This window comes from Euprymna scolopes, chromosome 5 (genome assembly GCF_053919585.1).
Source record: "Euprymna scolopes isolate OS-2025 chromosome 5, ASM5391958v1, whole genome shotgun sequence".
In the NCBI taxonomy this organism is placed as follows: domain Eukaryota; kingdom Metazoa; phylum Mollusca; class Cephalopoda; order Sepiida; family Sepiolidae; genus Euprymna; species Euprymna scolopes.
In genome coordinates, this window is record NC_136486.1 from 82,830,529 (window position 1) to 82,845,213 (window position 14,685).

The window sequence follows — 14,685 nt, forward strand, 5'->3', positions numbered from 1 at the left end:
ATACCTCATAAGATTAGCAAATCTCTCGACGAAGGCTACCTTTCTAGGGCAATTGCTCTTGACATATCAAAGGGTATGGCATAAAGGTTTACTTCACAATACTATGGTATAGCTGGAAACGTTTTCTCAATTATTAAATCATTTCTCTCTCATAGGTTCATAAGAGTATTGGTTGATGGGCAGAAATCAAAAGCTCAAAGTATTAATGCTGGAGTCCTTCAGGGGTCCATCCTGAGCCCAACTCTTTTCCTGATCTATATTAATAATCTTCCAAATCATATACTTACATCATTTGTAGACATTTATGCTGATGACACATCTAAGACCGTAAACGACCAAGTTCTCTCCAATTCTCTCTCCTCTGATCTTGAGCATTTGATACAATGGGGTAAGAGGTGGCTGGTTACTTTTTAGTGCATCTAAAATCAAGCTTTTATCTTTTGTATCATCAACATTCTGATCCCCCATCTGGCATCAATTGAAATGAATGGCTCTTGTCTTGGGGAGGCCTCATGTTTTGACAAGCTTTTGGGCTTGACCTTTACTCTTGATCTGAAATGGAACACATACATCAAATCCGTTGCCAAGGGCGCTGGAAAAATTGTGGGATCCTTCTATCAATCCAGTAGATATCTCACTGCTGATGCAATTCTCTATCTATATAAGAGTCAGGTACATCCACGGATGGAGTACTGTTCCCACATCTGGGCAGGAGCTGCTAAAAAGGACTTATCCTGCCTTGATAAAGTTCAAAATACTTTAACCCTTATCCTCGAGTGACCTCTAGGCCTTGATAAGTGGTGATGCCGATGTAAAAAAAAAAAAATTTAAAAAATGTTAAAGTGCACTATATACACGTTTAATAATGTTAAGTTTTTGGCAAAAAAGTAAAAATTGATTTTAGTTTTCCATTAAATTGTCTTTAAATATGTAAGTAATAGTGACCAAAGATTTACCAAAAGTTTTTGATGCAGTAAATACAAATTGTCAACATCAATTTGTGTAAAATCTGTGCAGCTTTAACATGATTCAGAATTGTTTAGATTTTTTACTTTACTCTTCCCTTCAAACAAAATCAAGCATATGAGTTTGGGTTTTTATGTATGGTGAAATTTTAAACAAGATTTTAAACTCTTAATGAAAATTAATATTTCTTTGGTATCTTAATATGAATGTTCTCTCAAACAGAATTAATATTTCTTTGGTATCTTAATATGAATGTTCTCTCAAACAGAATTAATATTTCTTTGGTATCTTAATATGAATGTTCTCTCAAACAGAATTAATATTTCTTTGGTATCTTAATATGAATGTTCTCTCAAACAGAATTAATATTTCTTTGGTATCTTAATATGAATGTTCTCTCAAACAGAATTAATATTTCTTTGGTATCTTAATATGAATGTTCTCTCAAACAGAATTAATATTTCTTTGGTATCTTAATATGAATGTTCTCTCAAACAGAATTAATATTTCTTTGGTATCTTAATATGAATGTTCTCTCAAACAGAATTAATATTTCTTTGGTATCTTAATATGAATGTTCTCTCAAACAGAATTAATATTTCTTTGGTATCTTAATATGAATGTTCTCTCAAACAGAATTAATATTTCTTTGGTATCTTAATATGAATGTTCTCTCAAACAGAATTAATATTTCTTTGGTATCTTAATATGAATGTTCTCTCAAACAGAATTAATATTTCTTTGGTATCTTAATATGAATGTTCTCTCAAACAGAATTAATATTTCTTTGGTATCTTAATATGAATGTTCTCTCAAACAGAATTAATATTTCTTTGGTATCTTAATATGAATGTTCTCTCAAACAGAATTAATATTTCTTTGGTATCTTAATATGAATGTTCTCTCAAACAGAATTGATGTGTTTTGTCCTATTTTTCTTTTCTTTTTTTTTTTACTTAAAATGTTTAGCAATATTAAAATTTTTCTTTATTTTAATGTTATCTAATTTTTAAAATGTGAAATAAAAAAACAACTTACTTTGTAGTTTTGGTATGCGATATATGGCCAAAGTACTTAAAGCTGCGTTGTGGAAAAAATTCCCTCTGGCCCCAGAAAAAGATGTTCTAAAAGTAAGTATCATTCCTTCATTTCTACATTAGAATTGAATAAAATTCTACTTTTGTTTTTACATTTTTCTGACAAAAAACATTTTTTTAACAATGTGAAGAAAAGTGTCTTACGTTTAACTTGACCCTTATTTATTTCAGTGCTATTCAGATGATTGGACATTATTCAGGTAGCTTATGTCATTTATATTGATGTACAAGCGTGTTTCATTCATATTTTAAATTTGTTTGCATTCTGAAATGATTCCCTCCTACTAAAAGCACTTGTATAGTAATCAAGCTTCTGTTATTACTTACTATTGACAAACCTTTCTCAACTTGTGTTCAATGTAACCTAGGACTCTGTAAAATCTTTTAGTTTCCATAATAACTTGATGTGTTTTTTACTTTTGTTTCAGAAAAATTTATATATATATATATATATATATATATATATATATATATATACTTTATTAACTTGAATTTGTTTAGAAATACTTGCTACTTTTGTGATTTCTCAACAATAGGGGAAGCATGCAATATTTTTTAACAGATAAAATTTACTGAGGTTTATTTGAAAGACACCCAGAAGTGATCAGACAGGAAAATGCTCATCCATATATAATTTCAATTAATCATTTCTGAATTTTGGACAAATGCTCTATATATTGGTAGACTACTTAATTAAATTGCTGACTGTAGCAACATGCAGAAATGTAAATGTAATGTGAACAAAGTCTTACACAACTCCCCACTTAAAATACTCCTATGGATATGACCCTAAATTCACTGTAGCCTCTTACATCTCAGTTGCAATATGCTTTATTTGAGGTGAATTAAAATGTAATCCACTGGAATGAGAATTCTTAATCTTCATGGATTAACTAAATTTAAAATTTTCAGGTGATTGGCAAATTTTTGAAATCTGAACATTTGAAGAATATAACATTTTCTTTGTGATAAGATGAATACTTAGAGCATTCTCAAAAGTTTAGTGAAATCGGTTTAAAGTTTTTATATAGGATGAACATTGGTATATGAAAATGGTCTGGTATTCCTTAGCCTGAAAGGTTGAGAAAGGTGACTATAAGAAATGTATTAATTGGCATGAGTTTTATTCAGAAAATGAAAAAAAAAAAAGGGTACATTATTTATTTCATGATAATTCTATTTTTGTTTCTTGATGTGTTTCTTATGGCAAAAATAGCATGTGATGATTTCACATTTTTTTAATGATCGTTAAAAATAAATATGGCAATGTTTAATCTAGTTTGGAGTTCAATAGTTTTGGAGTTGATAATAGTAATCTATTTATTGTATGGTTTATGGCAGAAAAGAAAACTAACAGTGACAAGCAAAAGAAACAAATTATTGCTGCATAAAGTGCATTTTTGTAAAAACATTGCATTTTGTAAAACAGATTTTATGAATAAATTGATGACATTAAACAATTTTTTAAAAATTTAAATTTGTGAAAAATGTTTTTATGACTCTTCATCAGATGTGTCAATGATGAGTTAAATTTTTAAATAAAGTCAATTACATTACTGTTAGGCAAGAATAAAAAATATATCTAAAGTTAAAATACAAAGAAATACTGTTCATAAAATGTTAAAAATGAGAAAGGCAGGAAAAACAATTGTATCTTGATTTTGTCTATTTGTTTTAAAAAAATATTTACCTATAAACAATTAAATATTTTTTTTTTTTTTAATCTCTTACAAAAAAGTTTATTTTATTTTTAAAGAAACATTGGTTATTGTATGATTACATTTATGACATTCAGTTTCTTTTTATCGTTCTTTACTTTTGATTTACTTTGGTCAAGCTCACATAAGATTCCACCATACTCACTTATGTTAACTAGACATCTTGGTATTGAATTCTGTTATAATTTGTTATGTCGACTTGAAATTAAAATTTCTTGATATTCTATTTCTATGTTCTTGCCCATTGCAACGTATCATAGATCTTTTAGAAAATTCTAACCACTCACTCAAATGGGAAATGCCTTTACTGGTCGTTTGTTACCTAATAAATTATATTTAAATACATTGTAAGAAAAATTGAATGATTACATAATTGTTTGCATTTTTTCTTTTATGTTGTCTATTTAAATTTGTCTTTATTTTTGCCATTAGAAATATTTTGTAAACATTCATAACTACAACTTTTGAAATTACTTTTTCAATTTTTATGATTTTGAATTTCTTTTAATTTTTGTTTCTTTTAATTTGTGTTTTATTAATTTGAGTTTTGTTTTTTATTTATTTTTTTTGCATTTTGTTCCTATTTTTATGCCTTTTTGGTTTTTATTTACTAATTTTGAATTTTTTAACTAAATTTAAAAAAATAAAGAAATTACTAATGAAATCCAGCATAGGCTTAAACACTTCATTTTAATGATATTATGATCTATCATAATATGAATATTTTCCTGTTTTCTCCTCAAATTAATAAATCAGCACATAACCTTTGTTATGATAATAATCATTTATTTTTAATAAGAAATAAAAGAAAAATTCAGTTTTGTAAATCTATATAAAGAAATGAAAGGAATGTCAGTTTTTAAGACTCTCACCTCGCAGACAGTGATTTTGAACAATTTTATTATAATTAATTAATTTGCACTACCTAGTGTTTAGAATTTTGTTTCTTTTCAGTAGATTGATTTTTTTTTTTTTTTTTTTTTTTTTTTTTTCAACAAAACAAGATTTTCTTTGTTAGAAATTAAAAATTGCAGTTTCAACCAGGCAGATCACTGAATTTCTTTTTAGTATTGCTATCATAACATTATTCTGCTACCATTTCTATAATTAACTAGTTGTACTACCTGCTGTTGCCTGGGATGAATTGGAGTCTTAAGTTTTTAAATTTTATTTCTTTGCATACATATTTTTTTAAACTTAAAACTAAAAATACTAGTTGTAAGGTTGAAAATTGAATCACAAATGAGTTATTTTATTGGTTGATTTTTTTTTATGATGATTGAAAAAGTTTTATATTATCAGTGATTCTGGGGTCAATTAAGTAATTTTTTAAAACCATTTGAAGAAAAGTAGATTGTTATTTTGTCAATAACATTATACAATAATTATGAAAATTTACTTCAGAAACCAAGTTTGATTTGTCATCTTAAATGCTATTTGGGTCTAACTTAAAAAATTTGGCAAAATAAATTTATAGATCAAAATATTGTTTATTTTGTCATTTTTTTTCATGTGTATAATTTATCAGGAAATGATATTTTTGTTGTTGGAAGATGACTACAGCAAAAGATTGCTTGTATATTGAATGTGATCATTCTAGCAAGATGATTATCTTCACACCAACAATCTAATGTAAAATTGCAAATTTTCCATTAAGAAAGAATAAGGAGATAATATAATGTGTTTCTAAGATGGAAATTAAATGAATGAAAACTGAAAAATATAAATAATATCAGTGAATCTCAGGGGTAAATTGACATTGCAACATGAGGATTTTTTTTTTTTACCATAAAGATATTTTGCAAACTTATAATCTTATTATTCTTTAAAGAAAACATCTTGAGGAAAAATATTTAATACTAGATGAAATCGAAAGTTGCGTTTCACCCGACGGTAAAATGCCATTCCATTTTTTTTTTTTTTTAAGCAACTAAGAACTCAAACCGGTGTTTCCTTGTAAATTCCCCTGTGGATGTATCCGCAACAGAGTTAACGGGGGGAGTATGAATGTAATAGAAAAGATTTTACCACTTCCATTGATTCTTACAGATTTTGGCAGTGAACTCTCACCAGAAAAAGTATAGGAATGTACAGTTATCGAAGAAGTGTAAGGGTAATAGGCCTATAGCACACCTCACAGAATGTGCTGCAGTTTGTGCACATTACATTTGTATGAAATGCCTTGAGTTTTAATCCTATTGAGGTCAAACTCGGAGGGGAAAAATGACTTCATTTTATTTACATAAAGATTTATATGTGAAAAAGAATATCCCAGATAAATTGTCCATTCCTTTGCAATCACCTTTGGGATCACATACATGTATATTGGATCTTGGATTAATTACAAGTAGAGGATGAGTTATAAATGTTCCTCTCTGTATCATATTGATAAAAGAAATCAACAGATTCCTTCAGGACAGAATAGGACAGCTGCAATATGAATTAGCTTTTGTTTGTAATTACTTTTAAATATTTTTGGTTGTCTAAAATATTTAACATAATAAGAGTATATGAGTCCATTCTACAAGGCTGTTATTTAATTTGGTCTTTTCTTTTTGATTTGAAAATGTATTTGTTATTTGATGCAAACAAAAAATAAATTAAACATTTTTTTTATTTCTTTAGATTGTGGGCAATCTTATCTACTATCGCTATATCAATTCTGCCATTGTGGCTCCTGATGCTTTCGACATTATTGATGTTGGAGCCAACAAAGCTCTCTCAGCTGATCAGAGACGTAATCTTGGATCAATTGCTAAAATCCTTCAATTTGCTGCTTCCAACAAAGGTGTAAGTTGATGATCACTTTGATTATAAATTTTGAATAGAAAATCAAATTTAAAAAAAAAAATGGTTCTTGAAAACTTTCTTGCAATCTTTCTAGGGACAAACTTTTTAACTAACAAGATGACTTTTTTATTTATTTTATTTTTTTTTTGCTATCTTTTAAAGAATTTAATTTTAAAATATATAGCTATAAAAAGTAATGTTTAATTTTAATTGCAATAATTTTCATTTCTTCACTTAAAAAATAACTCTAAAGAGTAAACTTGAAATTTGCCTGAATTTATGCATTGGTTTACTTTCCATGTTATTTAAATTATAAAATACACACAATATCTTTTTATTTTTATTTTTTTTTTTTTACATACACTAATGTTTCATGCTTACACAATCTTCAGTGTAAGAAATGATAATCACTATCTGTTGAAGGGGGCAAAGTCATCTTTAACGATGCAATCTGATATTTAACTTCCTAGGCCACAATCAGTATGGGAAAGAAGAGTATCTAAACTTTATATTATATCAAATCAGCTGACCTAAGCATAATCATAATGTTCTAACAACAGTGGACAGAACATATGATTTTCCTAAACAGAAATTGGTGAAAAGATGGAATCATGTAGATTACATTAGAAGTCACTTATAAATGCCAGAAAAATTGAATTTATTTTAAAAACCATGATTATTTTAGAAATATTTATTAAAAAATATCTTTATTTAAATCACTAAATGGTATTTAACACATTGTTTAAACATCAAATTTAAATCCTAACTTAGAGAAAGTTTATAAATTATGAATATTTTAATTTCTTTTTATTTGTTTTATTACATGTATAACATTTTAGCATTATAATTGATATTTAAGAAATATTTTATTTAAATTTTTTAAAAGTTAAACTTAATGGAATTAAAAGTAATCCTCCAAAGGAAATTTTAGACAGTTTCCTTAAAGCATTACTGGTAGACAAATATATGAAGTATAAGAAGGCTATAGCAATGTAGGAAACTAAGTGTTGAAATGATGTGACATATAAACAAAAATACACAAACGAACATCTTGTAAGTTTTTATTTTTGTATATTTATTTATTTTTCCCCAAAAATATAAATCAGTAAATATGGACTTATGTTTGAAATAACCTGGATGCTACATGTCTTTTATTTTGTAAAGTGTATTTATATGCTTATCTTTCTATGTTTACTTTCATTATTTTACTTTTTTCTTACATTTATGTGTGTAGTGAGAGCATTATTGGCATTAGCATGTTGATTTTGTCTTTTCTTATATCTATGTTTCGGTATTTACATTTGGATTAAATTAGTCGAAATATGAGAATTACATTAAAAATGAGAGCAATTGTTTAAATAAATCAAATTATATCTACCACTTAGAAAAAGGCTGCCATTATTGATCAAATTCATTTTTAAAATCAGCACATAAATTTTCTTTTCAGTTTGCTGGAGATAGTGCACATCTTTCCTGTATGAATGATTACATCCGAGATGCCCATAAAAAATTTAAGTGAGTATTTTGTTGAAAACAAATAAAAATTTGAACCATAAAATTGAATTTGATTTTATATTGCTCTGCAAAATTCACAATAGTATTTACATTGCTTTTTGTGACACAGGAATCAATTTTAGTTTGAAAGACGCTTAAAAGTAGAAAAAAATTTCTGATTATGAAATCAGCCACAATTAAGTTATTGCTTTGTCCTTGGATAAATGTCAAAAACCTGGAAATGAACATGAATTTAAAACTATTTAACAGTAGCTTAATTTTTAAAAATTGAATAAAATTTCCCAACTATCATCAATGGACCTGAGGTCATCTCATCAGCATCAGACAAGGCCAGACTATTTGCCAAGAACTTTGTAGCTAATTCTACCCTATGCGACAATGACCATCAACTCCCTGTATTTCCTCCTATAACAGACAACATGCTATGTAACATACAAATATCTGTGCATGGGGTCGCCAAGCTAATCAAGAACCTTGATTCCAGTAAAGTAACTGGCTCTGACGGCATTCCAGTTATAGTGCTGAAAAAGCTCCAACCAGAACTTGCCCCCATACTTGTAAAACTGTTTAAGCGTTGCCTTAAGGGATAGTGCTTTCCAACACCCTGGAAAACCTCATCAGTATGCCCTGTATTTAAGAATTCAGTTGATAAGTCATCTCCCTCTTAGTACAGACCAATAAGTCTCCTGTGTGTCATGAGTAAGTTGTTGGAATCCATATTAAATAAAGAAGTAGTCAACCACCTCAACAAAAACAACCTTCTTAGTGACATGCAATATGGTTTCCGCTCTGCAAGATCTACAGCAGATGTGCTAACGGTTATATCACATAGGATTAATGAATCTCTTGACAAAGGCTTCCTTTCCAGGGCAATTGCTCTTAACATATCGAAGGCCTTCAATAAGGTATGGCATAAGAGCCTACTTCACAAGATTTCCAGCTACGGTATTACTGGAAATGTTTTCTCATTCATTAAATCATCTCTCTCTGATAGGTTCATAAGAGTAGTGGTTGATGGGCAGAAATCAGAGGCCCACAGTATTAATGCTGGAATCCCCCAGGGGTCCATCCTAAGCCCAACTCTCTTCCTGAGCTACATCAATGATTTCCCAAAACACATACTTAAATCATTCGTTGACATCTATGCTGATGACACGACCATATATGGCAACACATCAAAGGCTGTAAATGACAAAGTTCTCTAATTCTCTCTCCTCTGATCTTGAGCATGTGGTACAATGGGGGAAGAGGTGGCTGGTCACTTTTAATTCATCCAAAACCAAGCTTCTATCTTTACATCATCAACGCTCTGATCCCCATCTGGCATTAATTGAAATGGATGGCTCTCATCTTGGGGAGGCTCCATGTTTGGACAGGCTTCTGGTTTTGACCTTTACTCCTGATCTGAAATGGAACACGTATATCAAATCTGTTGCCAGGGACGCTGGGAAAATGGTGGGATCCTTCTACCGCTCCAGAAGATATCTCACTACTGATGCAATTCTCTATCTGTATAAAAGCCAAGTACGTCCAAGGATGGAGTACTGCTTCCACATGTGGGCAGGAGCTGCCAAAAACAGCCTATCCTGCCTTGACAGAGTACAAAATAGACTTCATGGTTTAGTGGGGGATGCCCTTTTCTCTTCCCTGCAACCTCTCTCCCACAGAAGAGACGTTGCGAGCCTGTCTTTGTTTTATCGTTATTTCCATGACAGGTGTTCGTCTGAGCTCCAATCACTCGTTCCCCTTGCCAATCTTTCACGAGAAACACCCGTCTGGCTGAAACTACTGTCAATAATTTTCCCTACTCTTTATCTGTGCCTAAATCAAAACGTAGATTCCATGAGCAAAGCTTCTTTCTTAGAACTGCACGCCAGTGGAACTCTCTTCCGCTTGCCTGTTTCCCCACCTGACTACAACTTGGATGGTCAAGTCCAACATAAACAAATTCCTGATAAACCGCCCCCTTAAGTAAGACACTCTATCAAAACCTCCAATACTAATGATTACTACAATACTATCTCATTGATTACTGTACACGCAATAACCCTTAACCCTGAGTGGCCTTCGGGCCTTGTAAAGTGGTGACCCCCATGTAAAAAATAAAAAAATAAAATTTCTGAACATTTCTATGTAGTTCTATATTCATAATATTTTTGCAATTGTACTTTCTGGCTTGAGTTCCAATTTCAAAATCCTTTAAATCAGATGAGACAAAGTAAATATTATTTCTAAATCAGAATTTGAATATTGGATTTTTAAATATGTAATGTTTTATATAATATACGTGTTTGCTCACATCTTTACCTTTTTGTTAGGTCATATTGCATTTATAAAGCACTTTGAGATCTCTATCATTGGCTTGTGAGACTTATGTGCACCTAAACTGATTTCTACAGCTTAAAAAATTATTTGCTTCATTTGCAATACTATTGAAGTGTAGAAAACCTCTTGCCAACTAAATCACTATTTTTTGTAAATATTTTTTATAAAACAAAAAATGATCTATTAAATCAAACATTTATTATAGAAACTTTTTCCAAGTTGCTTGTGAAGTCGAAGATCCTGAAAACCACTTTAATATTGACCAATATACTGATGCAACCATGGTATCCAAACCTGTAATTTATATGTCTGTACAAGAAATCTGTGATACTCATCAGGTAGGTTTTTCTTAAATAATTTTTTACATGATTTAATATATTTTCCTCATACTTTTAGATAAAATAAATTTGGTAGCAAGTTTTATATAAAATATTTTATTTGGAAGAAAGAATTGCTATTAGCAATCTCTTAAAAATTTCTGTTTCATAATTATGGCTATTTGTCCTCTCCATAATAAAGGTATTTATTTATAAAAGAAACTTGTTGAAACTAATTTTACTGTAAATTGTAATGTTTCATTTTGTTTTTCTCTCTCTTTTCTCAGTTATTATTAAAACATCAAGATACAATTTCTCCTGACCACAACGATCCTTTGCACGAGTTACTTGAAGACCTTGGTGAATGCCCTTCAGTTGATGTATTACTGGGTAAGTCAAATAACATTTTCACTTTTACTGCATCATTCTCATAAAAACAAATCTCTCTATTAAATATACCTGTATTGAAAGGAAATTGACAAATATTTAGCATGATTATTCAGTCACTAGCAGTTCTCACAATTCATTGTCAGAGATTGCTCATTGACAACAATTGGTGATGTCTTTTGACATGTCTTCCCAGATTTCCAGTATCGTCCACCTCTGCCAGTAACCTTTGCAAATGAATTTGCATCGTTACAACAGTCGTTTGCTATTGACTTCTCACTGGCAATAACCATTACTCTTCACTGGAGTTTCAATGGCAACAAGTCTCTTAAAGGTCCCAGTCCTTTTTGCACTCATCCAGTAGAGGTCTGCTTAGTGCCTTTTCTCCTCAGTCTTTCCATCCTCCTCAATTATTATTACTACTTGAAAATAACTGTAAAGCAGTATTTATGTCACAACCAAAAATATGCAAATTTTTTTTTGCTTTGTTACACAAAATATTAAATTTCTTTTTAACATTTAATTAATTAGACATTTTTTTCTAACTTTCATTCTTCCAAATATTAAATATAGTCACTGCAAGTTTATAAAGACGTTCACAGGTTGCATGTGTTTTCCAATTGTCTTATTACATTTTATTTTACATTTGAAAATGTAAAATTTTTACCATAAATTTTTTTGCTTGGGGGGGGGGGGGGAGAGAATGAACTGATAAAAATACTGAAGGTAAAAATTTTAGTAATAAGAAAAATCATAAAATGGTCATTAATTTCTGTAATTTTTCCCTATTAATTTTACTTTAGGTGCCGAAATTACCTCTGGAGAAGAAGGGTTGGATCCAAGTGTGAGAGCTCAGTTGGCAAAAACTGAAATTACTCTGACATTAACCAATAAATTTGAACTTCCTGATGATGACAAATCAGATGTAAAAGGAATGATGATAAGGTAAACTCGTTTTCATATCAAAAATAACTTTTATTATTTCTATTAGAAACATATTCACCATAAAGAATCTTAGCACTAATAAACTTTGTGCTACCAATTTGTATTATGCACTAAATGATTTTAAGGTGTTATTTATAACAATTAGTTGGATTAAAGGTATATAACCTGCAACATTTTTTATTTTTATAACAAAAAATGTTTATCAGAAATTGCTCATCATTAATTGATTAGTATTTATTTATTTTTTTTTTTTATTAAGAACAAAGAAAATGATTGTGGATGTTATTGCCTGTCAACCAGGGGATACTCTTTCACAGATTTTGGAAATGCCATCAACTGATGAACAGGTAAGAAGAAAATGCAATTCACTTGATTTGCTAATATTGCTGAATGCAGATAAAATCTTAAGTTTTTGTTTCATAAAAACATCTTGGTTTTATTAAACCATTGTCGTTTTGTATCAATACTTGATGTTATTACACAATATGTTCACTGGTCATTCATCAGATGATGAAAAAATTGTTGAATAAACAATTTACTTCTGACAATCTATTGTCTTCATCACTATTTATATTTATAGCGTTTTCTTGTGTGTTACTTTATATATGATGATATTTTTTCTGTAAATATGGTGAATTTGATTTTTTGCTAAAGACGTGTCTGCTCTTCAGGCTCATCTTCATTGAGGTTCAGTTTTGATTGCCAAGAATTCATTCGTGCTGAAAATTCTAGTTTTATGTTTAATGATATACTGTTCCCATCCTGTCTGACAAAGATTATTTTGTCATTAAAGCGAACATTGTATATCAACGATTCTAGACCATGCGTATTTTAATTTAAATTTACTCACTGTCTACTCACTCTCAATGTTTGACTTTGATGACAGCCATTCCAAACCAGACTAAGTCTGATACACGGCCAAGCTAAAATGTAACAATATGATGTATTTTGATCATTTGTGTACATTATGGACATAAATCTGATAAGCCATTCAGCTAAAGAAGGCTGGAGAGTACATCAGCTGAAACTTGGTATAAATAAAAACTTTAATGAAAAAAAAAATGTAAAATTTAGACAAAATTTTGTTTCTGCTCTTCAACAGTTTTCTTTTTCAGGTATAAAACTAAAAGCTAACTAAGGAGAATTTCTCTCTCAATCCCTTTTCTCCATCCTCCTCTTCCACTTTCTCTAGTAACCAATTTTCCGAAATCACAAAAATTTCTTCATTTAATGCATTATGACCAATAATACAATAACTAAATTATAAAGAAAGCATCATTATTGATGCTTAATTTTTCTCAATAACTTTAAAGTATTTCATTTAATTTTCAGGAAGAACATCATCAAGCCTTGGTGCTAAAACGAGATATGATTGATAAAAAAGCAACAAACAAAGGAAAACTTGAACGACAAACTTCTCTTCTTGGTGATACCAGGTTTGTATGGACATATCTGAGGATCAGTATTTACGCTTGCTTATAAGTTTTAATGAGTGGGTACCATTGAAATTTCACGAAGAAAATCGTTTTGAATTTTATTTTTTGTGTGTATATGTGCATATATATATATATATATATATTATTTATTATTTAAATGTAAATTGAGAAGTTATCTTGTTACTAAATATAATTTGATATATAAATTATAATTAGTAATGATTGAGGGACCAAATTTTAATATTTGTGCTGTGGACATTTCCCAAAGAATTCTGTACATAAATGCAACAAGAACTGTTGTATGACAATGATTTTCTAATTATTGCTGAATCAGAGGAAGAAACATATGCAAAACCCAATCTGTGGAAACCCAGCAAAGAGCATCCGTAATGCTATATTGCATATGTAGTAGGTTCATCTTACACACCTACAAATTAATATATTCTTTTTTTGCGTTGCCTAAAACAAAATATAGGCACTTTTATTTCTTAATATCCATTCTTTTGTGAATTATGAAGAACAGAATTAGCCCGGGATTGTTATAGATAGCTGCACTTATACAAAAGCAGAATATCCGGCATTACTCAAGAGAAAAGGTCCTCCCCCACCAAGCCACAAAGTATATTTTGTACTCTGTCAAGGCAGGATAGGCTGTTTTTGGCAGCTCTTGCCCAGATTTGGCAGCAGTACTCCATCCTTGGACGTACTTAGCTTTTATACAGATAGAGAATTGCATCTGTAGTGAGATATCTTCTGGAGCAGTAGAAGGATCCCACCATTTTCCCAGCGACCTTGGCCACAGGCTTGATGTATGTGTTCCATTTCAGATCAGGAGTAAAGGTCAAACCCAGAAGAAGATGGGATTTCAAAGGAATTCAGGATTACGGGATTTCTAGATTGATCTGCATATTTTCATTTACCATCAGAATACAGCAAGTAATGGATGAGTAAATGAGTGATATATATCTTCGCTGTTGAATGGTGAACATTGATGATGGCAGACTTCTTTTTTTTATCACTTAGGTTTTGCGATGTGAATAATTTTAATTGTTTGTAGTATAACAATTTCCAAATTTCAATTGATATTTAATTGCAATGATATTTATGCTAATCTTATATGGGAATATATTCTCATGTATATACAACTTATTTCATTGAATTGTTAGAAAACTTTGGAATTTGTATAATT

At 29.8% G+C, this 14,685-nt stretch overlaps 1 protein-coding gene across 1 annotated transcript in view; it reads left to right on the plus strand.

Moving 5' to 3' along the window:
• LOC145276893 (ras GTPase-activating-like protein IQGAP1) overlaps positions 1 to 14,685 on the plus strand; it is a 274,771-nt gene that overhangs the window by 235,094 nt on the left and 24,992 nt on the right. The window contains exons 30-37 of the mRNA XM_080128329.1: positions 2,012 to 2,096; positions 6,407 to 6,571; positions 8,019 to 8,086; positions 10,617 to 10,749; positions 11,016 to 11,118; positions 11,919 to 12,060; positions 12,320 to 12,407; positions 13,393 to 13,496. Coding sequence (XP_079984455.1) covers positions 2,012 to 2,096; positions 6,407 to 6,571; positions 8,019 to 8,086; positions 10,617 to 10,749; positions 11,016 to 11,118; positions 11,919 to 12,060; positions 12,320 to 12,407; positions 13,393 to 13,496 — 888 coding nt within the window. The remainder of the gene's footprint in view (positions 1 to 2,011; positions 2,097 to 6,406; positions 6,572 to 8,018; positions 8,087 to 10,616; positions 10,750 to 11,015; positions 11,119 to 11,918; positions 12,061 to 12,319; positions 12,408 to 13,392; positions 13,497 to 14,685) is intronic.